This window comes from Anguilla rostrata, chromosome 6 (assembly GCF_018555375.3).
Source record: "Anguilla rostrata isolate EN2019 chromosome 6, ASM1855537v3, whole genome shotgun sequence".
NCBI lineage: Eukaryota > Metazoa > Chordata > Actinopteri > Anguilliformes > Anguillidae > Anguilla > Anguilla rostrata.
This window is the reverse complement of record NC_057938.1, coordinates 41582661-41603526: the sequence shown is the minus strand read 5'-3', so window position 1 is coordinate 41603526 and position 20866 is coordinate 41582661. Positions and strand designations below refer to the sequence as shown.

General features: G+C 38.7%; 1 protein-coding gene across 1 annotated transcript in view; it reads right to left on the bottom strand.

Annotated features, from left to right (window-relative positions):
- The window catches only part of dlgap2b (discs, large (Drosophila) homolog-associated protein 2b), a 130295-nt gene extending 111116 nt beyond the window's left edge, over positions 1 to 19179 (bottom strand). The window contains exons 1-2 of the mRNA XM_064339752.1: positions 15477 to 19179; positions 3862 to 3916 (exon numbers count right to left, since the gene is read on the bottom strand). Of these exons, the coding sequence (XP_064195822.1) occupies positions 3862 to 3916; positions 15477 to 15575 (154 nt within the window). The 5' untranslated portion in view covers positions 15576 to 19179. The remainder of the gene's footprint in view (positions 1 to 3861; positions 3917 to 15476) is intronic.
- Between the last annotated feature and the right edge of the window lie 1687 nt (positions 19180 to 20866).

The window sequence follows — 20866 nt, the reverse complement described above, 5'->3', positions numbered from 1 at the left end:
CTATAATTAGAAGTGTTTTATTTCATTCCACTGAATTATTATTAAAGTAGAAGATTTTGTTAGAATTCCAGTACTGCTCTTTCTTTATTTACCTTTATCAAGGGTGTGAGGGACTCCTGAGGCAATGATAGCTGAGGTAGTATTTTTGATAGAAGTTTTTGAGATCAATAAAGCCATCCTTAAATAACTTAATGGAAACATTGCATTTATCACATCTGCAACTACCAATGCTTTGTGCAAATATATTAACCATAAAAGTGGCGATTGTCCCTTCAGATCAAGAAAAAAGGAAAAAGAACTATTCCCCAGTACGGGAATTGGGTTATTGTGCTGTATGAGGGACTGTTTCTCAGGTGAGACGTGAAATCAAGGTGTGGCTGTAGTCATTGACTGCCCCAGAGCACTTAAAAGTTAAATGACAAAAACTGACAAACAATATATATATATATAAGCATTTACCCACCCTGCATCAATAAGAAAAGCACCTTTGGCAGAAGTTAAACCTTAATTTTTTTGCAGACCTTACATTTGCCTTTATTCTTGATATCAACTAAGACACTGTTAAACAGTCTCATTTCATATGAATTTTACTTGTTTCTGTACTTTTGTTACCTTAAAAATACAATTTTATTTTTGACTGAAAACATTTTTACCTGGGGTTTCAAACTGGATTTACCACAATTAATCACAGAAAACCCTGGGATTAACTAGTTGATCTTTTTTCATCTGACAGCGTTATAGTAAACACACATCGCACAAAATGCTTGCTAATATATAAAAACTGCCCTATACTGTATATTAAATAATGTGAAAAAACATTTTTCTCAGCATAAACCTAACATATCTTAATCCATTACTTAAATATGTTGGTGAATTTGTGAGCAGCTCAAACAGGAAAGGTTAATCACAAGGGAGGGCTGGTCGTACAATAAAAGGTTCAAGCCTCAGTCTCGAATAGGCTATGTCATCTGCAAACTATGACCAGGAGTCCACAGGGGTGGAAAGAAATTGGCCTTATCCCACCAGGGGTCTATATTGACTAGTATTTCATCAATAAGACATAATGCTTGTCCTCCACTCACACACAACAGAAGCACCAGCCCATTCTATTATTGCACAGATGTCCTCTTCACTAGAGGTCTGCTTCTTCAACACAGTTTCGGAAGGTAATTCCAGGTGTTTCACAAAAATACTGGGGCAATTCACTTCAGTTTTTTTGTTTATTATCATGGCAAGAGCTACAGATAAGTGTTTGGTTAATTGCATGAGTTTAATTTAAATATACTGAATAGTACAATCTCTCCCTGCAAAAAAACTACGGTCAAACTGCTTGAAATGCATAACGTCATGCAGGAACATATCGCCACCTCATGGTGTAATTCAGAACTTCAGGCAGAGCAATGATATTAAATGCAAAATGTGTGGAACATCATTTTAATTTTTATATTATTATCATCATCATTATTCTTATTATTATTTTAATAACAATGTGCTTAACAGGCTGCCTTGGTTGTTATTATTTTAATAAAAATGTGCTTGGCAGGGTCCCTTGGTTTTTATTATTTCAATAACAATGTGCCTAGCAGGCCTCCTTGGTTTTTATTATTTCAATAACAATGTGCTTAGAAGGCCCCCTTGGTTTTAACATCAAATGCATCACTCATTTGTATTATGCACAGATATAAGAAATGTACATGTGTAGCTTTGCTCAAAGGTTCAACAGCAGTGTCCCAGGAGGAAACACACCTTATTGTCACAAAGTCCAGACCCTAACCACTACACCACTGTACTGCTCATTCACAGCTGATACAGACAGGGGTCAGATTCCCATCTGCTAATGAATATACATTCCCACTCAAGGCCATTCACCAACCCACCTGCACACATTGGAAACCAAGCCTGGAACACAGCATGCAAACCTGCACTGAGGTACTTGTCATTATTTAAGCTTCTTCTGCACAGACGCATCTTAGCATTCATGAACCAAGCAGCACACAGCACAAGCAGTTGGGTTCTTTAGCATGCAGTGGTCCTCTCTACAGACACTACAAAATTGAATCCAGCGTCTAAAAACACATTGTGTCACATCAAAAGCAAATGTACAAAATTAAAAAAAACATTTTGTAGCACACAACATACATCGGTATCATTGAACCATGACTCACAGCAAAGAGCAACAAGCTAACTAATTGATGTATACTTCAGGTTAAGACATGATTAAGAATAGACACGGCCAAGTTTTTTTTAAGAACTCCTCACAGGTCCAAAGGATAAAAACCAGTGGTGGCCCGTAAAAAAATCGTACTGCGCAAGAACAGAGTTAAAGAAAGGCCAGATCAAATTAAAAAATGTTAGAACAATTTAGTTTTTTACCCTTAGAAAATGAATCATTCTTCCTTTATTGACAAGAAACGTTGACACGTCAGATATATCAACAAGGTGCAGAAATGATCCTTAGCAAATGAGACAGAAGAGAATCTTGAGGTGTGAAGCAGGAGCATTATGCCCAGCACCACCATTTTTCACACCTGGACTGCATCCTCATAGCTACATGAAACCTCACAAAATGACAATATTCTCTAGCTCCCGGGAAAGACCTCTTAGAGCTTCAAAAGCACGCCAGCCCAGCACAGGGGCGGAGGCATCCCACGGAGACAGAGCAGATTCGCAGCCCACCTCAGAAAGAGACTGCCCTCGCACATCCACTCTTACACTGTACAGCAGAGCACTTAAAGCTGCGCAACGTGCTAACCTGACACCTACTCTTAAATCACTGAGTTACAGGCCTATGACTTAAGATCGTAAAATGGTATACTTTTTAAAAAATGACAGGAACAAAGAAATACATCATGTAAATCTCAGAATCACAGTGATTCCGATTTAATCTGCTTCACTCGCTACAAAAAAAAAACTGAAAGCAGGCTTTTGCAAATGTGGGTTCCCTGCCATGAAGGACCGATACAGATGGCAAGCGACTCCGGGCAAGATCTGCGCCGATTCCAGCCCAAAGTCAGCCGGAATCGGCACAGATCCGGCCCGGAATCGCTTTCTATCTGGGACTGAAAGAACTGCACTGTACAGCACATTTAGTCAGACATGCATAAGAGATAACCTTGGAGGAGACATCTGCAACATGGTATTTTTCCTCAGAACTAGCACATGAACTGTTCAAACATAAGAACATCAATCCTCTACTTGGACCAGGATTCAAATACTTCAGATTTTTTTTAAAAGCCCACCACAGTCATATCAAGTGTGAAAGATCACAGGACCTTGCATGAAATTAATGATATTTAATTTATATTATTCATTCTGCTGACAGTACAAGTGAATGCATCTCTCAGCAGGAATATCTGAATAGAAATATCTAGATTTTAATGTAAAGCTTGGGATCAAGGGGAGCGGTTACATTCAATCAGGCCTGCTAAGACATCAGAATCCACATATGACAAAATCATGCAAATGAAAAGGCACAGACTTCTGATCAGATTTGGTCAGAGAAATTTGACATTTCCATGTTTAGCCTTCCACATCTAATTGTGTTCTTTTTAGCTCAATTTAAACATAATGTCTTTAAATATGGCACTTGATTTTAATACCATTCTCAGAAAAATTATTAGATTTTAAAAGAATTATTAAATTAAAAAATTGAAAATGAGAAATACAATGGTGCATGTAATTTACATATAAAATTTCCTCTTGCTCACTGGGCACACAATATGAAAATTTTTGATGACTAAGTGCCAGACCAGATCTCGAAACCTACTGGGCTGGTATCGGGTGGGATTAACTGCCATTCATTTTGTTCTCCTTTTTTTTGATTCATCTTCCTGATTCATTTGTCAGAAGCTTGCCTATTACCTGTGTTTGTGTCAGGTAAGATGCAGCAGTACGTCTGCAGTATCCTTGGCAACACCTGAGGGGAAGAGAGAGACAGCGTTATGAAGTGCAGTGGTACTCCACTGCAAGACCTGAATCAGTGGGCAGAGGAGGGGGAATCAGCATGGCGCCATTGTGTCAAGGAATGGCCAAGCTAGCTGTCACATACTCATTCAGGCACAATGCAATAGCATGCGCAGGAAAAAAAAATCCAGAATTTAATCCCGAATATTGCCTTAAATTGTGGTTATGTCCCCATTACCATTCAGTCAGTTTGAAGACAGGAGAAGAATTTGAATTTTTAAGAAAACGGGGACAAGTGTAAAGAGGAACAATAATTAATAGAGGCCTTCATAGCTAATAAGGTGCATAACAAACAAACAGGCCTACAATCTCCATTGGCAAAAATCTGAAAAATGCTCAATTTTCAGAAGCATATGCTCTTACTTTCCTAATATATATTGCACCATTATGGCCGAAGAAACTACAAGACCTGCTCTCCTTCTGTGTTCTTGCTAACATTATCTAGTTAGCATGGCAAGTAGCTAATGTTGCAGTCGCCATCTCAATAATGAATAAAAATTTAAGCAAACATTTGAGTGCTGAATCCAAATAACAACAGATTCATTTGCTAGTTAAATCTGGCTAGCTGCTTACGAAAGACACAAAGAATAATATATAGGCTACAAAAACCACTAGTAAACTAGTAAAAACACTAGTAAATACAAAAAACAAACACTAAATACTGTAAAACCTATTTAAAAAACTAACAATATGCAAACAAACTACAACAAACTGATAAAAACTACTATTTTATGGTAGGACATGAAGTTCGTAGAGCAGATTTGTCGCACAACATTGTGAAGGTGGTCAATAGTAATATAATAGCGCATGTCTGTACTTTCCCTCAATAAGAGTTTCTAAAAAATAAATTTTGTGATCATTTTTTTTGTGACTGTGATTGTTGTGCAACAAAGAAATGCATATATTTAACAGCATTCATTTGTACCCTTTCAAGCTGCTAGAAAGGGACATATGTCACACATCAGTGCATGGGGTGTTCATTTGAGCTCAGAGCATCACCAGTAAACCATTCATTACCATCCTTTCATATAATTGAAGTGAGTGCACAATAGAGGAGTCTAGAACAAAGGAACTCCACAGCTCTGTTGACCTCATTTCCTGTGTGGATACCAATTTGATTTTTTGTCTCCTCTCTTCGCCAGCTTAGATCTCACCAAATGCAGCTTATTTCCTGTTTTGCTGTAAAAACTAATTTCCAGAAAGTTCTCCAAATGTCCTGAATTTGTGAATGTGTTCTAGGACACAACAAGGGCACATTTGGACAAACTACTAAAATAAGTATTTCCCCCTTTAAAGGCAGAAGTACTATGTTTTATATATATATTTTAGAATATATTATTTTACACTTTGTATTATGAATTTAGTCTTTTGTGTCACACATAGCGTGCATTGATCAACTTGATTGGACTTTTTTTTGCTGACATTAGAGGTAGAAACTAGATGTAAAGCAGCCCAACCAGCCTTTAACTCACTGTAATGTGTCCCAGGCCATAGTAAAATATTTACTGTATATTCCTCTGATATATTCAAAGCAATAGTACATTTTCTGCATACACACAACAGCCTACACATGCCCATTTCCAACCCATAGACAATTTGCATATATGTAAACCAGCAATCAAAGTCCATTATGCAAATTTGCCAAAGTGCAATCAACAGAACATAGCGCTGTATACATACAGAAGTGAACACACCGGAAATGGCTTAATACATCATAAAATTATCTTTTCTGCTGCAAAATATATACACAAAATCATTTTGGAGTTTTTGTTTTTAAAATATGAAACATTACTTTTGTATATCTGCACTCACTCAAAATCCCCATAATGCCAAAACTACGCAAAATGTCAGGTAAAAAAAATGCATTTTCTCAGATTATTATGTTAAATGGAACATGCACCACTGTTATTTGAATATTTGAATAATTTAGGCAAGGAAGACCACTCTGATGAGAAAGTATGATTTAGAGCTGAAACAGATTGCATACTTGAATAATATACAGTGAGCTCCATAATGTTTGGTAAGGTTATTTTATACACTTTGGCTTTGTTGTGTAGAAATGAGAGCACTTTTAAACAACCCCCCACACACACACACACATTTCAGAGCACCATAATGTTTGTGATATGTTGATGTTATGTAAATGAAATCAGTCATGTTTAGTAATTTGCCATTTATCTTTTGAATGCAATGACTGCTTGAAGTCTGTGACCCATAGACATCTTCAGCTCCGGCTTGGTTTCAAGAGCTAGTTGCCTTTTTCTATGCAGCATATGAAACACACCTTCAATTGAATTCAGATAAAGTGAATGACTTGGCCAGTCAAGAATTTTCCAGTTTTTGGCTTTGGAAAATCTCCTTTGTTGCTTTAGCAGTGTGTTTGGGATCATTGTGTCGCAGAAGGATGAAACGCCATCCAATGAGTTTTGAGGCACTTACTTGAATTTGAGCAGATAAGATGCTTCTGTACATTTCAGAAATAATTCTACTGCTGCTATCAGCAGTTACATCATCAATGAAAACAAGTGAGCCAGTACCTGTGGTAGCCATACATGCCCAAACTATAGCACCCTATGACAATGTTTCACAAATTGGGGACACGCTTCGGATTTTGGGCAGTTTCTTTTGGCCTCCACACTTTGCTCTTGACATCATTTCTGATAAAAGTTCATCTTGGTCTCATATGTCCACAAGACACTTTTTTCAGAACTCTGCAGGCTTTTTAAGGTACTTCTTAGCAAACTGTAACCTGGTCATCTTGCTTTTGTAACAAACTAGTGGTTTGCATCTCGCTGAGTAGCCTCTGTAGTTGTTTGTGAAGTCTTCTGCAGAGAGTAGTCACTGACACACCCACTACCTGTCTCCTGCAGACTGTTTCTGATCTGTTGGATAGGTGTTTGGGGGTCTTTCTTCATTATGATTAGAATTCTTTGGTCATCAACTGTCGAGTTCTTCCTTGGCTTACCAAGCCCTTTGTGATTACTGAGCTCACCAGCGCTCTGTTTTTCTCTTAACAATTGTCCAAACTGTTGATTTTGACAACCATAAGATTTGATGTACGTCTCTGATTGTTTTTTTCATATTTCTCAGCCTCATACAGGCTTCTATGACTTTTATTGGTACAACTCCGGTCCTCATGTGGACAAACTCCAATAACAGATGCCAAAGGCAGTCAAAAGCCTAGAATCAAGACTAGGTACTGAAAGCTCTCTTATACCTGCACAAAGGATAGCAATTGAACACACCTAACTGATCAGAAACACCTATGAAGCCATTTCTCCCAAACAGTATAGTGCCCTGAAATAGGGTGCTATGTATATAATGTGCAGTCATTTCTAAAATTCTAAAATACAGAGCCAAAGCAATAAAATCTATATCTTTGTCCCAAGCATTATGGAGCTCCCTGTAGATATGCATTCACCACAGTTGTTTAATGCAGTCAGATTAAGCAATCACCAAAGACCATCCAGGGGTTGTTTCACAAAGCAGGATTAGTGAGTTAGCTGGATAACTGCACTGAGGAAAGCCCAGAACCCTCCCAAAACTGTAACATAGACAGAAGTAAAAAAAAAAAAAATGTTTTAATTTAAAACATCTATTCCGGGCATAAACATCAAATAATCTGTAGTACAGTGAATATCATTCACTGGACATTTCCTTTTGTCCAAGTGTATAGCATTATCTTTAGTAAATTAAAGATAATAAATGATCCTACTAAAATTATATTAAAACAATTTAATCGTTATAAAGATCAATTAATGAATCACTCCAAATGCCTCACAAGCTTTGAGCTACGAGTGTACTAAAGGCTAGTGGAATACTAAATTCGGAAAATGCGTGCATTTTCTTCATCTTTCGAAATATGTGAATATATTCATTTTATTGTCAACAAGCCGATGTAGCACTGAGGGCATCACACCAAAGTGGTTTCCAGGTGAGCAACTGCCCAGGACTTTATGTTCTAGATCTCCATTTGAAAAGTTTTTTGTTTATTTTACAGGGTTGTGTTTGTGTTTTTTGTATTTGCTCCCACGACAAAACGAAAAAGAAAGGTCTTTCACTCTATTTTGTACCGGGACAATATGTGTAGAAACATTACACTGTGACAAAGAACGTCAAATAAGAAGACCAGAAGCGTAAAAATTCGCTTCCGCTGCATCGGGTAGCCTAAAATATCGCTGGTGGACATAGCCCCCAAATACACGCTATATAAAGTATAGAGAAGTATAGAGCGAATGATTCCTTGTTTCTTTTATATTGTCCGCTAAGTTTTCGTTTTTACGTTGTGACAGTGCAAAAATAGCTTGTCCGGGTTATGTCTCTTGCTAGTAAGTTAGACCACATACTTCAGAAACAGCAGAATGCAAATACCAAGGCTGTAAGAACTTGCAATGCCCTGTTTAATGCACGAAAACGTTTACAATATGGTAGGACCGGTAACTTAAATTGATACAGTTAAAACTTCGCGCTAAGAAAAATAAGCTTTAAGAGGAATTGTAAATATAAACAAAAGGCGAACTTTAGCCCTAATCATTTCTTGGCTCAGTAAAATGTAAATAATGTCATACTAACGCACATTCCCACGCCAAACTCTAGTAGCTAAGCTTGACCACTTCTTTCTGGCATGGTGCCACAACCTAACCCGAGTTTTCAAGGTGGTGACAGCGCACCCCCAAGACTGGCAGGTTAGTGCATTTCCAACAGTTCTGCAAGAATGCAAAAAATGTAAATATTTTGAATACATGTTTTTCTTTCACGTACTCGGTTCAGTAAAACTGGAATTCAGTTGTCTTTCTTCTAGACTAGAATGTACACCTTTAAAACCGCAATTCGCAATAATTCAGCATGAATGAACTGGCATCAAACAGAATGTGCACGACCGAACCCACCCACGAGAGTTTTTCTTCCAGGTAAGAATTTAATGCACAAAGGGTTCTAAAATAATGAATTAATCACGGTGATATGCTTTTGAAAAGTACCTTAATCAGCGCTGACATTCTAGGCAAGTCCCTCATTCCGTTACATGTTGAGGTTACCAGCGGCGTTATGGGATAGCGTCATGCTTAAATTTGTTTCCACAGGTACCGTTGCTGAAACGCCGCCAGATATCGTCGCGAGTTCCACGCGGGGCTTCTCGCAACTGCCTAGTTTGCGCATGTCAAGAAAGCAAGAGTCTTAGAACTGAGCAAGTGCCTGCCATTTTGATAAGGTCTAACTGCTCCGTGATTTTTTTCCCACGTTCAGAGTTGAAATCCCCATCGCTGTGACGAAAGTGACTGATTAAATTATATTGTATTGGCTGCACAAACTTGCTGATATGATCAACCAAGTTGGCATGTAGACCTCGAAACCGGTCAGTTTTTGTCATAGTTTTTATGAAGTGTTTTCAAAAGCTGCGAATAATTTTTAAGTTTTAAGTCCTTCTGTTTAGCAGAAAAGTTTTTTTTTGTTTTTCTGAAAATTTTAGGAGATGTTCATATCAATACATTTTTAATTGTAATTCCCATCAATTCTGTATGTCTTCTCGTACTATACAGTATATTTCCATCTAGCACAATGCAACATGGATGGACAGCCTCTATATTATGAATGCACCCTGTGTTCACGGTCAAAAATGACCCATTTTCACGGGATCCCTTGTGATACAGCCTTATCATTGAATTTTAAACCTAAAATGAATATGTTTCATGTTGAAACAACTTATCCCTGATCAATAAATTGGTGAACAACTGTTTTACACAAGTCTTCAGTCTGTACCACTCATTTTTACTATAGAACACACATTACAATTATTTATTTTTATTATTATTATTTATTTTATTTAATTTAGTTATGTCGTTTTGCTGCAATTAGATTCACAGTGCTTAACTTTGAGTTTGACTGATTTCATAACTGCAGTGTTAAAAAAAAACCCTGATGGTGTACTGCTTTTTCTAATTGCAGGGTCACACCAGGAAAAGTCAAATGTTTGGGGGTTTCACTGCTGTTAAACTCAGAAAGGGGACAACACAAAGGTTAAGGCAGGGTGTCAAACTCCAGTTCTGGATTGCTGCATTGTCAGTATTTATTTCATTTTATTTTATTTTATTTTGTGGTTTGTGGTTTGTGGTTTTCTTTATAGGCTTAGGAAACATGGTGTTTGGGCTCTTGAGCCAATCAGTGACTTAAATTAAGTACTGTACTATGTGCTGAAACACCAAAAAACAGCAGCCGCTGGAGCCCTCCAAGACTGGAGTCTACTGCCCACTGCCTTAAGATCATTGAACACTCAATTCATAATGTATATTAGGGCATGGTGCCTTCAGTTTTTCAACTGCTGTCTTATTATGCAGGAGTTCAACTGGCCAAAGCAATATCCAGGTGTCTATGCAGCATTTGAGAGATGTTAGCCTTTTTCTCAGACAGTAAGCCCTAGGTTTACCTTCTGGTGAAATTAATTTGAAAAAGGAAGAGAGCTGCCAAAGGATTTTCTGCATCATTTTCATTAGTGGGGGGAGGGGTTAGAGTACACAGTAAATGTCTCCTCCTTCTTGAAAGTTAACCCCTTGAGTCGTTCTGGCCCGTATTTGGCCCAGAGTGAGTTTATTTGCATTCATTCCTTTTTTTACGGTGAAATTATTTATAAATCTAGACACATGAAACACCATTTGAAAGTCACGGTTCTACCTCTATAAACTATTTTATGATGCCAATGTTTTAGCGACTATTTAGCGACTTGTAACATTTGGGTTGGCAGAACAAGCTTGGGGGGTCCTCACCTTCTTTGCGCTTTGAAAATCCACAGATGACACAAATCACAATAAAGTTGGTATGCTTGACACAGCAAGAATATTGCAAACAAAATCCATAGTCATTTTTAGTCCCAAAAATGTGCTAACTCAGAGAAACCTCAATGGAATGTCCATTGTATAGTAACTTTAATTCTCCAGAGGAAGTATTATTGTTGTCCATTTCAGCATTGCATACACACCAAAAGTATTATGCACAAAATAATGTAGTAACCTCCTGTTTGAAGTACCTGATTCTGTGGAACAAAACAAGCCTGCCTTTAAGCTTCTCTGACCAGTACTGGCCAAGCAGTCCCTCATTATATTCAATGGAGCCTGCAATGACACAATATGAACAGTATAACTTCTGCCCAGTACACTGACAGCTAGTGGCAAGCTATTATGGTGACAACTGAGAAGCATTTTAGATACGAAATGACATTTCTAATGGTGTATCAGTTGTCAGGCTTGCATGAAAGGACATGCATTGTTTCTCCTGCATAAACAAACCATAACATTTTCAGTGCACATGCTGAAAATGTTATGTATGAGTCTCAGCGTTCTTGAGACTTCATGTCTACAAAGGTTGTTTTATTGTTTTGTAATTCCTACGTCTAAACAGAAGACTCAGCATTTGGAGGTCTTGGAAGAAATCACTTATCTGAGTGAATATTTCTGAGGAGGGCAGTGAAAACAGTTTTGACTCCACAGCAGAGGGCATGTTCAAATAAAGAAAACAGCTTTGACTCGACAGCAGGGGCATGCTCATTGAAGGACTTTATCCAATTTTATATAGGTGAGCATTTAAAACATTTTCAAAATATTTTTTATCATTATTCAGTTTGCTTACAAATAAGGAGTAGATGAGAGAAAAGGGTAGGGGGAGAGTGACAGGCAGTGGGAAAGCAAGCTACTTTTAAGCATACTTATTTGACGAGTATACTATATAGAATTTTACACCTCTAAATACCCATAATATCATTTGGTTATCAAGTGTCCTTTTGGAGTCTCCAAATGGTCTTTTTGGAAACCTGCCTAGATATAGCTCAAAACAATGCAGAATGCAAATTTGTGGTGGTATTGTCACCAAATTTGAACCAGGATTTGTCCAGAATTTTGGCTGTGGCTGCATTGTGTCTCTAAGCCCACCAGGCACAGCCACAATCATCTATCTACTCAAAAAAAAAGAAAAACTTGAGAAATAAAACTTTCACTATGCCTGAGCTTCTGTTACTGTTTCAGTAATATATAGAGCAATTCTGACTCTTGGTAAACTCCCAAGGATTACGTTTCAGATGAGACCAGGATTATGCCTGTAGTCAAAAGTCAAAGAGTTCAAGAATATTAACTATTTATTTTTGGTATGTCATTTTCAGGCTTGTGTTAGAAAAGAGGGTGCTACAGATGGGGTTAATCCATATTTACTGTCCATGAAACTACTAGCTGTGCTCCTGCTAAAAAAAAAATCACAGTTGTTTTATTCCACTCTAGAACAAGATTTGATTTGATTTAATTAGATTTACCAAATGTGGCCTTTGGTTTGCAGTTCCCTAGCCAGACATGGCCAATGCAATTGACCAGAAAATCCAATCATATTTTGTGAAAGATGAAGTGAGGTATTTGGATATAAAAGGAGTATCTCTCACACACAACAGTCAATCCATAGATCCTGGCAAGCAAATTACCATGGGAAACTTTGGCTCACTGGTTACCTTTGTATTCAATATACAGCTGCAGTTTTTCCATCAATGCTTGATAGGAATGGGTGTTGATGAAGTACACAGTGTTACACATAATATCTGGAGTTTCCTGTAACTTTCTGTTTTAGTGATAAATGTTAATTTTAAAGGTGCAATTTTACCAAACGTCCTATCTAATATAATCAGTCATATTATCTTTTTAAAATTCCAGCTCTTTTCTTGTAGAGATGTACCTATACTCAAGACACATTGTGGTTAGATTCCTGTGTAAACAAGGCTATTGATTAGCAATTCAGTACTAGGACACTGGAATATGTACTAGTACTGAATTTACTTCCCATAATCATGATTTGTTAAATTAAAATAACAGGGTTCATTCCTGCAATATGGGAGGGCTCATCCCTAAACACAGTGTTTTTGTGTATTGGTATTATATCTGCAATAAATATTTTTTGCAAAGTCTGGCCTCGTCTCTGATGATTTAAACCCTGGAGGTGTCTTAAGAGACATTTTAATCTTCCACCATATTCGGGACAGGTGCTATTGTAAGTCAGCAGTTAATTTTGTCTGAATGTACCTCAACCACAGAGATAAACATATTGCTGAACCATGCATGCCAAAGCATCTGGCAACCCTTGAAATTCCTACCCTTTGAATCTAAATGGCTCTATATTTTTGGCAGCTACTGTATGAAATTTTATATAATCACATTAGTGCAAGTTTTGCCCTTCATTTTTAAGAAAGGGGCAGAGGTTTTAAGAAATCTCCACTTGTGCATCCACATTTGCACATCTGCAGTCCATTTTGCCATATACAACAAGATGTATTGCAATTATGCACGTGAGATTTTTAGCTTTAATTGATAGTTAGAAAACATGAAACTAATATATTTTAATAATTGATCTGTAGATATGACTCGATATTTCTGTATTTACAATGGGCTGCTGTATATGTATGTGGAAATACAGAGAATACAGTTTTTTTTTTAGATCATTTAAATTTTGTTGCCATAGCAACAAGCCATGGACACTAGCAAAATGTCCCTCTGAAAGCTTATGTAGCTGTAGCATTTGATAATGTGCACAATTCAGCTGTTGCTTCAGATACCCTGAGCTCTTTGTATCTCTGGTCAGAGTGTCCATTAGCACAAGACATATGTCGACAGCTGTCATTAGTCTGAGAAGTGCACTGTAGGTCACCTTTTGCATATAATTTTAATAAAAACCGCTGTTTTGTTTTAACAAGATATAGCTTGAGAGACGCAGGACTATCAGTAGTAAAAATGCCGCCACACATGATGACTATTCAATCAATTGTAAAATGTTTATGAAGCCAACAGAATAAATGGCACAGAACAGTTTCACTGTTGAGTGCTGGAGTCATTAGAATGCATGAATGAAACATCTGCATCTCCAAGGTTATCAGAGGGCATGACTCATTAAGCGTGCTAGAGAAAGAGAATAATGTCACACCTTGTCTTTCTACAGGAAGCTATTTCATGGATTTTAACCAATGTTAACCAATAAATTGTAGCTGTTCTGCATCGATAATAATAATAATAATAATAATAATAATAATAATAATAATAATAATAATTTGTGGGTTTTCAAATGCAGTGTTTAGTAATGTTTAGTGATTTAGTGTTATGGGTTAGTTTTCCCAGCTCTTTGGGATCGCCATTGATTTTGAAAGGCATTGATGAGGCAGACCAGACTAAGCCACAAGGGTACTCATACATTCATTGTTGAACAATCTCTCCTTAGCTATTCATTGCCAACCTGCTGCATCCTGCAAATTGCTTCAAGTAATTTATTGGCTTAATATAATTTCTTGACTGACAGCACAGTCTAATAGACATTACGTGCCATTTGAATTGTCTTGTGGGCTTCTTCTATCTTATTAAAATAAGTAAATAATGAAATATTGTGACGCATCTTTCGGCTTTCCCCATGGTCCCATTTCCAAAGGATAGCCATCCATATGGTGCTTGTTTTCCCTGCCGAACCGAGCTGTTTGTTTCAAAGAGCTTCGCTTCGCCAATTCTTCAGGGAAGGAGCATGTGTAAATGCGGAACAGAGCATTGTGTGCTTTGTATAACTTTGAAAAGAGCTCATTGCTGCACTTATAAAGATTTCTTAGTAAAGATGTAGTCTCAAGGGAATCAACTCCTGAAGTAGCTGCACACATTTCATATACTGGATAAACTTTGCCGATGGGTTTTGGCAAGGTTGTTTTTGTTCTAGAGACAACATCCTTTCTTTGGAAAGGGTGTGGACTGGAGAGTTGATGGGAGTAGGAATGGTTAGTCATCACTGGTTCTTTATTCCTTTGAGATGGACATGTGTCCAGAACCAAAGATATGCTGCACCTTAACAGGCATTGTGGGAAAAGTCCACCAAATGAAACTCCTTGTGTGGAATGAAGGATCAAACAAGGCCAGGTCAAAACCTAGTATATGGCTGGACCGAACCGGCCGACCAATGGTGTAACTTCATCAGTCAGTCACTCAGTCACAGACATGTGCGGTGTAACTTCATCACTCTCTCAGTCAATCAGTCACAGACATTCGCGTTTATAGGGCTGGTCCCGCTGTTGCGGTCCAACCAAAAAGAAACACATACCGCTTATTCACACAAACAGACATGCTAATTTACCTGACTGTATAGACCATCTTTGCTCACCGAGGGACTGGTGTTGGAAATTAGCTTTGGCTAGAAACATGTGCACACTACACCGGACAGTGCATTTGCAATTGTCAATGTTTTCAGTGCTTGTCAAATCAACGTTATAAATCAATCAATAAATAAACATATATACACATTGATATGATACACACAAATGCATGCATTCACAAACTTGATAATTTCCGTGCATATGGACACACAAACGCATACATTACAGGCATACAAAGGCACGAACATTAATACAGGCAGCCATTTTGCACTGGGCACTATAAGATTATTATGGATCGTGCTTAAATAGCACTTTTCACCTCATGAGCTCAAAGTGCTTCATAGTGAAGGGGGGAAACTCACCTCAACCTCACCTGGGTGATGCTTGGCAGCCATTTTGTGCCGGAACACTCACTGCATGTCACTAACGACCGACGTACCACAGCCCACGCAAACATCCATCTTCCCTCCATTAGCAGTAGCAGAGGGTGTAATTCTCATTTAGGTAGGGGGGAGGGAGAAAGACAAAGAGGGCAGTGGGCACAGTGATCATTTCAAGGTATGAATGAGTGCTCACAGTATACAGGCCACAAGTAGAATGAAAGCTTGCAAGCACCCACACAGATGTGGCTGCAAACAGTATGTTAACAAGCTTGTTATCTCCAGCACTCTCTCTGAGCAGGGCCCAGGGTCACACAGGGAAAACACCGGAAAGAAACACAACCTACGCAGTCTTGTCATGCATTCCTCAAACTTTCCGGCAGCTTGATAGACTTTTACAGAGTGTGGTGTCCTAACTGGAGCTGACGACATGCATCGTGTTGTGGGGAAGCAACTGTCCATTGCCAGGCACTTGCACAAACTGTGCTGTGAAACGGACACTTGGCAGCAAATGTAACTTTTTCCACACAGTGGCTGATACCTGTGATGTTGACAGTAAGCTGCTGTGACAATCTTTGCAGACATTACTCTCCCAATAAAGCAATGTTCCTGTAGTTATACTCAAATCACACAAGAACAAGTACTGTGTGCTATTAATGGCAGAGATAGCAGTTAACCTCTATTACCTAGTTCATTGGTGTATATTGTCCTTTCTCAAACACCCATCTGACCATTATACCTGCTAAACCCAGGTGCTATGATGTAAAGCATTAATCCCTACAGTAAGTACCCATGCCCAATGGGCATTCACATGGTATGGCATTCATTCACAAACTCCTCTCACCCTGCACCAAGAAAATGTCCCATTAGAACAATACATTGTCTCTATAAGATTCCATTACAACTTGGAATGGGAGTTTGACAATTGGATTTGTTCAGCAGAACAGTTTATATATATACAGAGGTAGAGCATACATTTTATATGATATCTCTTCATAAGTTAAAGTGACTGAGCTTCCTGGTCAGGGATTCAAGGTGATGTATGTTACAGGACTCTTTAATGTACAATACCAGATATCACAGTGCATTTAAATAAGCTAGTAGCGTTTTAGACTTTCACACATAAAGGATCATATACACTGTACTGTAGAAAACACACATGCAATCCATTAAGTGAGAGGGGATATTATTCAATACATTTTATTTCTATTTTATATAAATATTGTATATATATTTTTATCATCTCTAGCCTTTCATCATCTGCTATTTCAAATAAATAGACCTGAATAAGATGAATAGTTTCTAACACAATTAGATTTTTGAATGATAGCTCACTTTATCAGTATGCAGTATTTATTGAGAGTTGATTCTGTCAGAGAGGTAAATTTGCATTTGGCCTTTTCTGTGCTGTCCAGGTTCCAGGTCCCAGTTGCTGATGTTTTTCCACTGCTGAGACTGGCACACAGCTCTGGCCCAAACAGTGAGCAGGAAGGCTCACAGACGATGCTAGTATGATCAGCGTTGTCTTGGAGACAGGCAGGCTTGGATGTCACCATGGCCACCAGTTACAGGGTCCCAATGCAGCAACAACTGATTCCTGTCAGATCTCTTTTTCCTGATTTCTCCCCCCACCATCACAACCACTACACACACACACACACACACAAACATAATGCATTCATAACCCTGGCTTCACAGACATTCAATTCAGGCACACAAAGTAGAACAACAAAGCAATGTGTGTTGCCCCAAAGCTCTGACCCTGGATCTGCTCTTGCTTTTTTCACATAATGGCTTGAACTATGATTGGAGTTGGGTTAGCAACAGGAGTATTACCTACCCTGAGGCAGCAATGGACTATACAGGGCTTCACTACAGGAGGAAACCAATTTGGGGACAATGAGAAGCTGGGGGTAGCAGTCAATCTCTCAGCACAGACTGAAAGAGAATGTTAAAACTGAGGTACGCTATGGTCCATCTAACTTGAGTTCCAGTTTCATGTGGAAGTGAAAATATTAAGCTGATGCCAAATTATGTAGCTGATTTTGAAACTAAATCGCAAATAGAATTAAAAATTATTTGTACATTGAGGGTAGTTTTAATGACGGAATTCATAAGTATATGTATTTTGTTTTCCAAGTCTAAAACTATTTTTTGATCAATAGCTAAAAAAAAAGTGAAAAATCTGAGTTTTTCCTTAACACAGGTCAATTACACATGAACTACTCTGCTTAATATTAAAATACATTTTAATATTATTATTAAAATCCTGTCAAATGTTTTAAAACGGAGTGAGAATGGTCGTGTAAGACTAAAAATCATATTTATATGAATTTATTTTATTTATTTATTTATTTATTTATTTATTTATTTTGCTCCCTTGGTAAGCACATGCCAGCCATCAGTCTATATTCATATATTTACATAGTTCTGATTTTGCAGTCACACAGTGCTTTTAATGCATCTTTTGTATAATCATAATCACCATTAGTCCCATCGATATATTTGGTATATTAATATACTTTGATCACAACTGTTATTTATAATGTGCGCATTATGTGGGTGCTATATATGATACATTAAATGTGCATGTCATAATTCCAGGGAGTACTGTATCCCTTCCCATTCCATGAAACAACATATATTTTTACATTCCTGTTTTTGAAATGCAAAGTGTACCCCATTTGTACCTGATGTGCTGGGTTCACAGGATAGTCATTATTTCCTGAATTCAGGCTGCTCTTCTCGTACTTGCCAAAAGGAATGTTTTAAACAAAACAGCCCTTTAACATTAGAAATTGCCTTCAGTGGCTGCAGCCTTGAAAAATGGAAAATGCGAATCTTGTAATTTGCACTGTTTATTCTGTCAGCCTGCAGGTTGCCAAGGCTACCATCCGCTTATAGTTTCAAGGCAAGCTTTTTTTTCCCCTCAAGGAAAGCGTCAAACGTCTGTCTCCAGATTGTCAGCCGGTGTGGTGAGCAGTGTTTATTTTCTGACCAACACATTGATGACATAAGTCCCACTCGACAAAGACATACTGTACCTGGGCGAAACGTGTGTGTTGTGTATCTAATGCCCCACTCTTGGGGGCCGTAGATAGTGAGTGGGATGTCTTTTATATGCAAATCCAAGGGAAACACTGGACTTTTACCCTTGAGCGAGCTGCTTTGACTGTAGTGTTATAATATTTATTGGCTTTCTGCTGTTGTTTGTTCAATGAAACATTCTGTTTGCTGATTATTGCGTTTATCAGCTACTGCATGGGCACGGGTCGCTGTGGATCCCAGCTAACACAAAACACAATGTTGCTGCAATGTAGTGGCACTGACAAAACATTCCAATAACATTCTGAGAACATTTTGTATTAGCTGGGATAGAAATATAGAAAATATAAACAGTGATTCTTAACATTAACTGAGCAAGAGTGAGTGAAGAAAAGTTCTCATTTAGCTATGTATGTCACACCTATGACCCTCCATTTTGAGGTTGGTGATTGTAGGGAGGCATGGGTTGATTACTGTGTAATGCAGACACAATGCATTGCATCCTCAGGCCTTCAGCTTCCATGCAAGTTTAAGTTATCACCTCCCCCCCCCCCCCCTTATCACATGTGATGGCTTACATAACTGAAGAGATACTGTATATCCACTCCCCAAGTACGCTCATGGACCAGTCTGACCAAGGACAGCTCACACTCCTCCATTCACACATTCTGTGTACTGGGCAGCTTCACTGTAGAGCCAGTGGATTTCTTGACTGACACAAGGTAACCATGGAGACTACAAAGGCGCTAGTACAGGTTCCAAGAATGACACCTGGATACTTCAGATACCTGCAGGTGTGGGCAGTCTCTTTCCTTTTAACAAGGGCACATCACTGTGTATGGCCTCTAGCATTTTATAAGGTTGTTGAAATTGTTGTTAAAGGCAGTCGCTATTATGAATGATTCTACCCGGTAGCAGCATACAGAAAATAGATGTTACAGTGGTATGCCTGAGATCTTTAACTCTGTTTTTGCTACACGACAAGTATAATCTGCATTATTAAATAAAATCTGCATTATTTACTTGTAAAGACTTAGATAAACTTTGAAAATGTATGATTGTATGATATATACTGCTGTTTGACACCTATATTGGTCCATCAGTTTTTGAAATTGTGAACCAGAGGCAACCACGGTTATTGAACTGCATATAAATATATCACATCACATCCTCAATATTATAAAATTACATGGATTATCAGTTTGAAAGATGAAGTGAACAAAAGATAGAGATCCTAATGTACGCTGTGAGTGTGCGTCTGTTCATGAGTTCGCTTGCCTGTTTTGTCTCCTCTAGGGGTACGCTGTGAAGATTATGCCAGAAACCAGGGGTACGCCTTGACGCCCGTGGCATAATGGAGATTGGCAGGTTGGGGTACAGCTTGCCACAGCTCACACTGCTACCACAAATCCTCTCCACTCACCACTGGTGCTGAGGACATAAGCAGACGGGCAGACAGATATGACATGCAGGCTCATAGCCACAGGAATGTGTCTTTTTTTCAGCTGTCACTGACCGGCCGACGGAGTAGCCTTTGCCTAAAAAACCGATGCAGTTCCCTCATGCGAATGAGAGAATGCTGACCCCACAGGCTCAAATTCCACCCATGAAAAGTTGGGCTGCCCACTGATAGGTCGTTTTTTTATATATGCATAACGTGTTGATTGTTAATGTGCTGTTGATGGTGGCGGTGGGGTGGGGGGTGTCGGTGGGCGGTAGTGTTAAAAGTACGACCTGATCTGGGTCTTGGTATGTCTTGTACCTTTAAGCTGACTCTCTTTCCGTGTGCGACTGTGTGCCTTTCAAAGCACCTCAAATCGTGTCCCAATAATCCCTGCCTTTGGCACACAGCATCGTAAGCCCCATCGCTGTTGGCCCGGAGCCCGGCTATAACTGCTGGGGCAGCAGCTCTTCCGCGTCTAACTCGGTGGATGTAAATGGATAAGAAGCCAAAGCCATTCGCTGCTGTATGGCTCTGTATGTGTTGTCTGCGAGACGCAGAGATGTGATTTCATTCAGAGATCCCTAAGAGAAGAGGTGGCACATCCTGGTGCTACTAGACCTCAGTTCGGCTGGGTTTTTTTTAGCAGCCTTTGCATGACAGACAGTCTCTGCACCAGGAGGACAAGTTAAATTTGTCCAGTTAAGACCGTGATCGTTCGAATCCAGTGTGTGGGAGGCCTGCTGGAAAACAGTCCCTCGAGACCACAAGCCCCTGTTTTAGATAGTCAGAGACATTAATTCCTGTTACCGCTGATGAGGCTCTCCCGTCTGATTTGGCCTACTCTCTCACTTCCCTTCTGCTTCAAGTTGCTGCCATTCTTTTCCCCTCATCTGC